Source organism: Henckelia pumila, chromosome 4 (assembly GCF_033568475.1).
Source record: "Henckelia pumila isolate YLH828 chromosome 4, ASM3356847v2, whole genome shotgun sequence".
Lineage (NCBI taxonomy): Eukaryota > Viridiplantae > Streptophyta > Magnoliopsida > Lamiales > Gesneriaceae > Henckelia > Henckelia pumila.
The window spans coordinates 7,005,220-7,016,960 of NC_133123.1; the positions used below are offsets into that span (position 1 = coordinate 7,005,220).

Here is an 11,741-nt window from a genome sequence, read left to right on the forward strand (position 1 = left end):
AATACAAACACCAGCCATTTTTCAGTTTGTGAGATGTGGCTGGTGGAAGACCTAAATACGTGAAATGGGAGCGAGCATGCTTTTCTTATTTTTGAGTACTAATTGTGGTGGGGAAATTTTTTTTGAGAAAGGTGAGAGGCTTGGATCAGCAGCAAGCATTCGTATGGACGCTAAACGTGGAAAGGTTTTCTAGGAGTTGGTGCTCGAGTCTCCAAGGACTGCAATCTTTGCTTCAGATGGAAAACTTCAACCTGGAAATCGATATGATGAATAAGGTCGACAAGTAAGAATGAGTTATTTCAAAAAGAATGTGGAGAACTGCCGAACTGGTAGTCAACTGTCCTGTAAATCTCTGATATAGTGAACACATATTTTCTTATCCTCATAATTTATTGTCTAATTAGAAGATGAGACAAGTGGTTTGGTTGATTTCAGACAGAGCACAGAAGACTGATGCAAGTTATCAACCCAATCATTTTAGGAAACGTATTTTTATGATATCATGTTGATTAAGAAGTGAACGGAACCTGTAGTTGGAATGCTCTAGCTCGTTCTCCTGCAAGGACGCCTCTAGTCGAATGAAGCTCCTACAAAGGACATCAGTGTAATCAGTACCCCAATAAAACTCAAAGGAAAACTTAGATTGAAAAGCTACGCTCTATCTTATACCTTCTGTGTATCGTCCAAAACAGCTTTAAGGAAAGCTACGTCATGTTCCAGTCTTACGTTGTCAGAGTGGACAATATTAGATAGGCTATTAGCTTCTTCATGGGCCAACTCGACACTGTTTAGCTTCTCCTTAAAAAACTCCAACTCCTTCATTATGTCTGTCAATTGTTTCTCCGTTTCCTGCCTACTTTTGAGAGAAGATAACAAATTCTTTTCTGCTGCCTCACGACCAGCTACTGCAGCTGTCAACTGTCCTTCCAGAATGCCATTCTTCCTTAGAAGGGCAGCTAGTTTTGCTTCATATACTTGATGGATGTTCGACTGAGCTGCCATTCTTGATTTACCATCACTCTCTGGAAATACAAGACCATCGCTTTCTGACATCAGGCTTCCACTTCCTTGCTTGTCCAGAGAACTTGAGTTATCAGATTCTGAGGCACAAGTTTCTTCTGCTATTTTATCTCCTCCAATGCTAATCCCAGCTCCTAAATCGACTGGCTTTATGTTTTGCTCCCTTAACTGAAACAATATCAAGTACACCCCATTAGAATGCATAGGTTTCATGTCTTGGGATTATTTACCAAGTTGAGGTTTCAAAAGACCAACAGAAACCCTGAAAGCAGCAATAATAATTCTTTACCCGTAGTTGATTTTTGTCCTCTAAGACATTCATGATTGTCATCTCAGCATTCTCCTCCTGATTATTAAATTGTTTCCGGAAGGAGGCATTTCCAGGAGCAGAATTTGAGTCGACAAGTAAAGATTCTGACAATGATTTTCTACCAGGCCCATGTTGTTCGGAAGCAGATGCTAAATGAAGTCCTGAGATAGAATCAAAATGACCACTAAGAGAACCATTGTTCGGCTGAGAGGACAATTCTACAGACGATGCACGATTCTCAGACAGCAATCCAGCAACTTTACTCAATGTCGATTTTCGAATAATGGATGATTCAATCTTCTCCAAGACAAGTACCTCAACCTGTAAAAAAAAACACGAGAATAAATAATAAACAAACACCAAAGTCATAAACCAAAAACCACGTCATGCTTGGCTCATCTAGTACCTGGTCTGATGCATCCTTCTTGAAACCACCAAAGGCAACAAGAAAATCCCTTTCCCTGTGTTGTACAAGAACTAGGCTAAATCCCTGCATGGGAAAAGTAACAATTCTCAGAACGTAAGGTGAAATATAAATAGCACAGAGAAAGGCCCAAAAAAAAAAGACAGATACAACAGTGAAAGTTATGCTATTGCTTCATTTAAGTCAACATCTGGAAACATAGAAATGCATGGGTTCACAATATGCATATTAAGATTTCAAGGAATGCACGCCAGGTCTGTAATTTTGAGGAACCCTACCCAACAAGAGTCCAGCTAATCCATTCTTAACTGGTGTTTCATTCAATGTTTCACAAACTCCCATTCTATAACCTGATTTTTAAGAGTTAAGACAACGGCAAGGCTATGCTAGTAACTACAGCATTAATTACAGTGGTTACATCCATCAAATGCCAAGAATCAAGCAACGTGGCAAACAAATATCCATAAAAATATTTTCACCAATTAGTATTAAGAATGAGAGTTATTTGCTAGAGTAAACCAGAAAAAACCAAACTAAACCTTGTTGGTAGTGATGGAAGATGAAGGCGTTGCAACAGCAACTGACCATTCAAGCTTAAGAACATCAAATATCAAGGTCTCTGCATCTGCTGTACAAGGGAAAATAATTGGAAGTCGGCTGAGTAATTAAATAGGATATCAAAATCCATAGCATGTCAAGGTTCAAAAATTCGCTAGGCGCTAGTCGGGCGCAAGAGCAGCGCTTAGCGCCTAGGTGGGGACTAGGCACCTAGGCAGATTCCACGGTATAACATAATAAATCAGATATTATAACTCCTACACAATAACATCAAATTTAAAATGAGTTAAAAAATACATAACTAATAAAATTCCACAAATTTACTCTTCTTCTTCTTCTCCGTAAATTTCTATGTTTATTATTCTCCATATTTTTCTTCTCTTTTCTTTGGAAAACACGTTGAAAGGGTTTTCGTGGAAAAGTAATAAAATTTTTCTGTCAGCTTTTTACTGGGCTTATGATTTAAAAGCCCAAAAAAAAAAAGATTCATTTCCGCCTAGGGCCCGTCTAGTCCCGCCTAAGGCCGACTAGCACTTTTTCAGTGCGGTCGGCCAGCGCCTAGCGCCTAGGCGACCGCCTAGGCCGATTTTTAGAACACTGGCATGTACCGTAAACCAAGGAACTTTCAAACATGGGAAAGTCTTGAGAGACTTGAGACACACAGGCAGCAGTTGCTAATACTCATGCTTCTCAGAATGTCAAAAAATTGACAGCAAACCCAAAAACAGCCGGCATTTAGTAAAATGATAGCAAAATATTGGTTGTGAGCTAGGACATACGTTTTTTCTTGCTACCACCACCAATAATATACCACTTAGTTCCGCAAAGTGCTCCACAACAACCAGCTCTAGGCGATGGATGAAAACTCCGAGTTTTAACTCTTGACCATACCATCTAAATGAAACAATTCACGAGTTATATCGTTGTGTATGCTCTGGTTTAAATCATATAATCATCATGTAAGAACTCGGTAAATTGGGATAAACTATTTCCACAAACCGTCTCGAAGTCAAGTGAGTACAAGTCATTTAGAGTACGAGACTTTGACGTTCCACCAAAAACTAACAGTATTTTGTCATCATAAAGAGCCGCAACGTGATTCGACCTTGGAGATGGACGTGGTCCACTGCATACAGGAAAAGTTCAGTCAATAACATCTGAACCATTTTTTTCTATATTTAGGGATAAGGGAAAGCCAATAAATACCGACAGCAGTTTTGCTTACGTGCAATGAAGAGGGAGCCAGGTCAGAGATTTCAGATCAAACATATGCATATCATTGAGTTTCCTTTTTTTAGAATCTTCACCTCCAAACAAAATAAGAACAGAGTTTGCCCTAACAACTGTATGACCACTACGAGCAACCTGCAATTCATGTAGCTTTAGATATTATTGATTATTCTAGTTTCACCCGCTTACGCTCCATTTGATTCTAGAATTACGTTCCCTCCAATTTTTTCCTTTCAAATAAATAATAATAACAGAAGATTTAGATGGAATATCTTAACACATAATATAATGATTAGGGAAAAGGTAGAAAAAGGTATACAAAAATAAGTGCCTAGTTTATTTGTTACAAGTATCTCATCATTAAAATCAACAGAAGGAAAACACAATAGCTGAGCATTAGATCGCCGTGCTTCTTCATACCAACAAGGGAGTGTTCGAGTGATGCTCGACGGACATAAAAAGTTAGAACAGGAGAGATAGCTCATATGCTAACTTATTCAAAAAATAAAATAAAACGATGCATAATGCAAAACTCAGAACTTTCTCGATTGAATAATTATTGATAACAGGGGCTTTCACATCCTTATGCCAGATAACCGAAGCTCAAAGTCCTACTGCTAACACATAACTCAGAAACCTATTCAGTTTAGAAAAGTATATCTCCACGTACCAAATTCAAAGGCCTTAGTTATGTCAACCTATTAATCACGGAGAAAATCTGACAGTAGTTACTGTAACATCTATATTATCAATTAAATCTAAACCCCTTGGTAGTATGTTGGTGAATCCTTTTTTCATAACTCCAAAAATGTCATTTATCCATTCCATTTCATATTATTTTCTTTTTCCATTCAATTTCATATTTTGTAAATCTATTTTATCCTATCTCTTCTCTCATATCACGTTAATTTTAAAAATTGATAGATTTAATTTCAAATTTAAAAAAAATAACAATTTCCTTATTATTTTTTACAGATCACACGCATCGCTTGTGTCACGAACGGCTAGCATGAATTATGAATAAATTTACCGGAATGTCTCCCTTTGCTTCCATAAGTGACCAGCACTCTTCGTCCATGTCAAATGCCCAGACTGCATGGTAAGGGCACAAATCATTGAGAGGACATATTATCATGGAGGGAGCAGGAGTCAAGAGAGAGTTGCAATCACATAAAGCCTACCAGTGACTCTTTCGGTAGCAGGTTCGGTTTTTCCTCCGACAAGAAGCACTTTTTTTCCCCAAGGCACCTAGAAAGTGACATGAGACGGCTATCAGGCAGCATGGGCAAGAAATAAGTGGCTCCAGCACATACCCCACACACTAATGAGATGTAGGAGATACTGTCATACCAAAGTGTGACCCTTGCATGCCGGAATTTTTAATGGATGGCTAGTTGGTGAATAATAACGCTTTGGTGAAGCCTTAGTCCATGAAAATCTATCAAAACTGAGTACCTGAACAAATAATGATGAAATAAGAGTGCATTCCATTTCACCATATGACATGCAACATTCTTCCTCGTACAAATCCATATATGACACGCAACATTCTTTCACAAACAAATCCATAGTCAATGTCATGGACAAAACAAGAAATATTAGAACCCATCATTTCCTTCAAAAACACTGTACACAATTGCTTAGTAATGGGTAATTACTAACTCCGTATAGAATAAAAGGACAATGAAACTGTAGAATTTACAAGCAAAAGAAACCATCACACAATTTGTCCAATAACGGGATAGGGAAGGTGAAGCGCTAATGATGATACCTGGACATCATCCAGCAATCCATTTGAAGATTCACCACCGACAACCACCATGTTGTTCCCAACAACTGCTGCCGCATGCTGTATAGAAAACATCCAAATTTTCAAATGTTTTATGACTTTCATCTAAGAAAAGAAGCAATAAGGGGCGATTTCTTCAACAGGTGTGAGTAGGACCAAGTGTATTTTACATTGAAGCGAGCTTCAGGCTTCATTCCACTGACAGAAAGCACCATCCAATCTTCAGAGCTGCCTGAAGCACAGTTATTAAGCTCAGACCCATCAGATGAAGATTGACGGATGAGCTCATCATAATCATTCGTGTTGTCTGCCATGCTTTCCCCCTGCCATGATAGAATAGTTCAATGAGCAGGCAAGCCTTTAATAGAACCTCTCGATGAACAAAATTGAATACTGACATTTGAGCTGTTAAGTCTTTTATTGTGCCTTACTGGACTTCTAGTTCCTTGAGCAGCATCTGAGAGTTGAACTTTTTTTATTCTGAAGGAAACAAAAAAATTATGAAATACTTTACAACAACAAGTTTAGGGTAACCAGTGAAATACTTTACAACAACAAGTTTATGAAATACTTTATAACAACAAGTTTCTGAAATATTCACAATGCTGGTTAACCATAACGGGACACGGACACCAAAACCATCTGTACAACTGATGAATATGACTTTGACAAGTTTAAATTTTGATGTTAGATCTGAAAGTATAACCAAAAATAATATACCACAATGGTAACCAGTGAAATCATGCACTCCATTATACAGAACAATGGCTAGATTCTCAAGAATGTCTAGTCGGGTACGGTGAAAGTGTAAAGGTAGTCTAATCTTTGTTATATATTTGATTACAAAGGAACAGTAGTTCAATATACGTTCAAAGGCATCTCAGGGAAGAGGAGGGTCACTGTTGTCATCACTGTATCATCAAAATACTAAGTTCAACTCAAAATTTGAAAAAATGGGCATATGCTACAAATGAAAGTTCCAATTCTAACATTTATATTTCTGAAACCATCACAGATCAAAACAAATAAGCTGGTGACCCACACTAAACCGTTTGGAACACTGTTGTTAATTTCCATAGCGATCAATATTTTGTTCAAGTGCACATTCTCATCGTACGTGTGACTAAAAAGGGTTAAAACCATTATGTCATCAATAAGTTGAATACCACAAAAGATTAAGAAGCGCCAAGTCCACAAACACAAGACCATAGTTTATTCTCAACATTTGTCTCAAGTAATGAGATTTGGAGGCATCTACTATTTCAGTTCATGTGGATAGGAGATGCATTGATTCAACAAACAAACCTTAATACTTATTTTCACACAAAATAGAATAAAAAATTATCAGTAATTAGCATACATACTCACACATTAATAAAAACGATTTGGCAGCGGCGTTTAAAAAAATTTCCTCCATCCGGCGAGCCATATAAATCAGCCCAGTTTGAATTTCCACACAAACAAAAAAGAAAACATACTTTTTAAAACAAATGCATTTACATCAATTACCTCTCGAGCCTCATTCTTCTCCTCGAGAACCCAAACATTTCCTTATGGTTTTACAGAACCCCCAGTTTTCACAGCAAAATCGAACGCGGAAACCTTCAAAAATGTACAAAAATTACACCACATTACATCAAACTACGGAAATCAACAAAAATCAAGTCTAGACACAGCATTGAGCATCTATAGACTAACATTTACACATACACACCACAGAGAAGTGAAATTACCGAGTAGAACAGAATGCAGCTGAAATTTAGGGATTTGTGCAGCACTGAGCTGAACCAAAGCTAGAATGTCGAACGATTTTGTAATACTGTAGTGTATCGTGTCAAATATCTAGCCATCGGTGTGTAGATACAGCAAATGTAAGTATAGATTGTGGGTATTTAGCGCAGAAGTGAGGCCGGGAGTGCGTACAGCGCAGGTTAGCGTTATGATCTTTCGGTACTCGAGAGTAGAGATAAAATGCGCGGGGGTGGCTCTTCCTCGTCATCATTTAGTCACCATATCCATATGCACGTGTTGCACAGTTAGCTTTTTTATTTATAAATAAATGTAATAATTACAATTATAATCAAATTAATATATATTACGAATAAAATAATAAAATTTTCTTTGAATAAAATGATTTCAAATGAATGAATTTGGATTATAATTTTATTATTATCAATAAAAAAATATATCAAATATTAAATATATATCTTATTTATTTACATATTAATTATATAAAAATAAAATAAAATGAATTTCAAATTACAATGAATAAACTTGAAATTTATCATAATTAATATAAAATATTATATAAACATGAAATGATTGAACTTAAATTTTATAATCTTGTTTATTTAAACAACAAAAATACATGTAACCATATTTGAAATTTATTGATTTGAAATTCTTCGATCCAAATGCAATATAATGTAATATGTTAGTAAGAAGAGAATATTACTATGGTTTGAAAATATTTTGTTTAGTGTTATGAAAGATATTATTAAAGCATGGAGATATGATTAACTCATTCCATTTTGTATCGGGATCCCAGCAGTTAGACTATACATATACATATGTGTATATATATATAAAAAAAAAATACTAGAATTATTTTATCATGTTGATATGGATCGAGATATTTCATCTCAAAGATATAGGTGAGATTATCTCGTAAGAGACTCAATAATGATATATCTACATATAAGTGTGTGTGTATTTTATTTAATTATCTATACTCTATATTAAAGTTAAACCGCTTAATGGTGTGTTGGTGAACTTATCATTTTTCTTAATTTTCTCAATCCTTCCCATCTCTCTATTTTTCAATCAACCAACAAAATTATACAAAACATTCTTATTAAATAATTTATATATTTACAGTTTTATTTCATTCAAACTAAATTAATTATATATGATTTAAAGATTATAATAAAATATTATATTATTATATATAATATATATATAATATATGCTCACATAACGCATGTACATTGGAGACTGGTTTTTGTATATTCTCAAAATGGGTAAAACAATCATTCAATGATCGTGGACAAATTCGAGCAAATATGGAGAATAAGCATTCACCGTCGAATAGAATATTTATTATTTTGTTAAATAAATGCATGTTTCTCATTTAATATAGCACACAGTCAAAGAATATAATTTTTTTTACAACATTAGATGTTGTAATTATAGGAAAAAAGACTTATAGTGTTTTCATGTTTGTTGTTACATATGCCTAAATTATTATATGATAATTTGATATCGTTAATTTACTCAAGAACTCAAACTATTTTTCTCATTCTAAAAAAATGCATTTTTTTACCAAGTACTTTAATAAAGATTCCATTCGAACACATGTATTTCATTTCATCAAGGTGGAGGCCTTTAATTAAAACGAGAATTACAAATTTCTCATTTAAATAACACTTATATAATCAACTTATTCGAAATCCATCATAATTGTTAACGTGAATTAATTATTAAGTTAATTAAAAGAAAGAAGATTTAAAATTGACTTAATTAATTAAATTATTTAGCTAGCTAAATAAAATAAATTTCAATCATAGATTTAAAATTCACGATTTCAAATATTTAATAGCACGTAGTTTATTACATGTCATAACACAATTACAAATCCTATATAGTACATAATATTTAACTAATGTTAGGATCGAAAATGAGCGCAGACATAATTGGCTCTCTTTATATCCCTAATCCATTACTGATTAGTCCCATCCCATGTACACACTTAAGATTTGACATAACATGCAACAAACCGCACGTATTATTATATTGTTGGAATAATTAAATAGACACCCAATCACTCTAATTAATCTTATTTAGACCCACAAGGCACCAGCCCTTTCGAGCAAGGGCTTTAAGGAGCTCCTGAGGTGGAGGCTCATGACCTCATTTGCTCCTCCCACGAACTCGCCGCCGATGAACACCGCGGGGACGGTGGGATTGCAACCGATGTTCGACAGAGCTTGCTCGATTTCCCGACCGATGGGGATCTTGTCGAGCTCGTGCACCGTAGGGTTCACCCCGAAGTCGTGAAGGAGTGCCCCCACGCTGTGGCTGATGCAACATTGGCTCTTGCTGAATATCACGACGGGTTTTTCGGACACCATGATGGCTACCTTCTCCATATATATATGGATGAACCTTAATTAATTCGGATAATTTATAGACTTTCGATTTATATATGCAGTTTGGGGTCAGAAATTAGATGATCAACGATCGATGTTGGAAATGATGTTGTGTGGTGATTTGATTATTGGAGCTTCGATAATATTGGTTTTGGTGTGAGGAAAATGGGGAGTGCACGAGGGGTATTTATATAGAAACATTGTGCGAGGCCGTACGTACGAACTATATATGTGCTATTGGATTTGTTCTAGCCTTTTTTTTTTTTTTAAAGGTTCGTTCTCAGTTCTCACATCCGGCAGCCAAGAATATTTTAATAACTTATTGGTTATTTCACGATAATATTGTAATTTTGGTGTTTTATATTTCACATTTAATTACTTTTTTGATTCGTTTATAATTTATTTCATAGCTATAGAATGAATTTTAGTTTTAGCGTGCTACCGGCTTCGTTTCTTTTGCAGCTATAATCTCTTTTCCAACAAGATGCGAACCTGACACTGCACGTGTTGCATCTACGTGTGTAGTTTTAAACAAACGATCTCGATGAAAAATTGTTAAAGTCGCCAAAAATCAAAAGATATGGTACTAAGATCTTGTTTTTTTATAACGGGAACCAGAATTAAGTTGCTACGATTTGTTGTGTACTTGGTAAATCTTCGCACCAACGCAATAATTTGCAACTACGTACACCAGCTAGAGAAACTACACTAATTAAACAACGGACTCGCTCGAGAAGGTACTGGTAGCTAGGAAAAATTGAACTCCTGATCATTTGTCAAGAGTTTACCTATTTCATCAACTCAAACACCACATTAAATGAATTAATTAAAATCTAATTTTGAAAGTATAGAAGATCAAAATATCAAACATATAATCAGAAGAAAATTAATTTTATTTTTGCAAAGTAGCTAAAATTGAAGCATTAGTTGAGGGTGATTGATGCACATAGGAAAAAAGAGCATGCACGATAACGAATATCTGCGTAAATCTTTGGTACGGCTGGCTCCTCGTTAATATTCCCACTATTTGCTATTATATTCGTATTTCCATTCAACCAAAGTACAGACATACTAGAAAGAACACGTGCATTCACTCGTCTGTGTTTTTCATATATACAAGCCACAAGGGAATCGATATGCGCCATTATAAGTGTATTATGTAATTTTTGGTTTTTGGAAAAACGATTTTAATTTCAAACTCGTATAATTAATTTTTCAGGTACATATATAAGAAGAGGATTTAATTTCTCTTCTTTATAATTAAGTGCGGTCAGTTTTTTCGTTCTTTTTTGTTGATATTCGTATTTGTATTAGTTTAGTTAAAGTAACTATAAGCGCAATAAATATAAAATTATATTTGTATCACATTGACGAACCAAGTAATTTTAATTTAATGATTTAATTGATATAAGATAAATAATTAATAATTTGATTGATGTAAAATAAATAATGAATAGATGGATAAATAATATGACAAGAAAAATGCGAAACTGGATAAGATGAGTAATGCACAGATTAATAATATAGGCTACCAAACGAAGCCATAGAATGTGAATAATACTTGTGCTCGCAGTGTTATTAAAATAGAATTAAAATATATACTATTTCTTAATCTATTTTATTTTATTAAAGTTGAGGGGATGATACGTTGGTATATCCAATTTCTTTCAATTTTAATATTCAGTATATATTTAATTATCAAAATGTTATTTTATTTTCTTAATTGATAACTACTTATTTACATAAGTGTCATTTGCACTATATTTTTTCGTCCTTTTATGGATATTTTTTTTTACAAAATATCATTTTTTAATTTTACTATTTATTATTATTTTTATTTTCAATTAAAAAAATTGAAAGTGCAACGCACACAACATGTGCATCCGAATATTAGTATTAATAATACTTATTACGAGTAGGGGCGAGATATAAGTAATTATATATATTCCAAAAATACACCGACATTAGAGATTTAGAAAAAAAAAGGTGTTTTTCCTATTTTTTATTAAAAGGGTGTTTGGCTAAGCTTATTAAAACAGCTTATAAGTTATAGGATCTTATAAGTTGTTTTAGGAGCTTATAAGCTGTCAGGTCTTATTTTAAAAATAAGCTGTTAAAGTGTTTGGGTGAACTTATTCTAAACAACTTAAATATGTTGATGTGTTTGGTATTATAAGATCTTTTTATTGTCAAAATTACCAAAAATGTATAATATTACGAAAGTAATGTAAAATAGTAATATATATACAAAAATATTTTAAA

At 34.1% G+C, this 11,741-nt stretch overlaps 2 protein-coding genes across 3 annotated transcripts; both read right to left on the reverse strand.

Moving 5' to 3' along the window:
* Positions 1 to 113: 113 nt before the first annotated feature.
* Positions 114 to 7,297, reverse strand: LOC140863021 (uncharacterized). Of its 2 annotated transcripts, none has more exons than XM_073266111.1 (17): positions 7,065 to 7,297; positions 6,841 to 6,933; positions 5,730 to 5,811; positions 5,502 to 5,654; positions 5,314 to 5,391; positions 4,893 to 4,997; positions 4,724 to 4,790; positions 4,573 to 4,634; positions 3,538 to 3,677; positions 3,312 to 3,438; positions 3,092 to 3,206; positions 2,294 to 2,379; positions 1,737 to 1,820; positions 1,310 to 1,651; positions 670 to 1,188; positions 528 to 587; positions 114 to 251 (listed from the first exon to the last, which is right to left on the reverse strand). In XM_073266111.1, the coding sequence occupies exons 2-17, from the start codon at positions 6,876 to 6,878 to the stop codon at positions 171 to 173; spliced, it is 2,139 nt and encodes a 712-aa protein (XP_073122212.1). In that variant the 5' UTR covers positions 6,879 to 6,933; positions 7,065 to 7,297; the 3' UTR covers positions 114 to 170. The 2 variants fall into 2 exon arrangements, with proteins under 2 accessions (XP_073122212.1, XP_073122211.1); XM_073266110.1 differs by having other exon boundaries at positions 2,294 to 2,382.
* A 1,614-nt stretch (positions 7,298 to 8,911) lies between these two features.
* On the reverse strand, positions 8,912 to 9,612 carry LOC140865602 (monothiol glutaredoxin-S5-like). Its single transcript, XM_073270284.1, has one exon. It carries the CDS (start codon positions 9,477 to 9,479, stop codon positions 9,171 to 9,173), a length of 309 nt encoding a protein of 102 aa, XP_073126385.1. The 5' UTR covers positions 9,480 to 9,612; the 3' UTR covers positions 8,912 to 9,170.
* Positions 9,613 to 11,741: the final 2,129 nt, after the last annotated feature.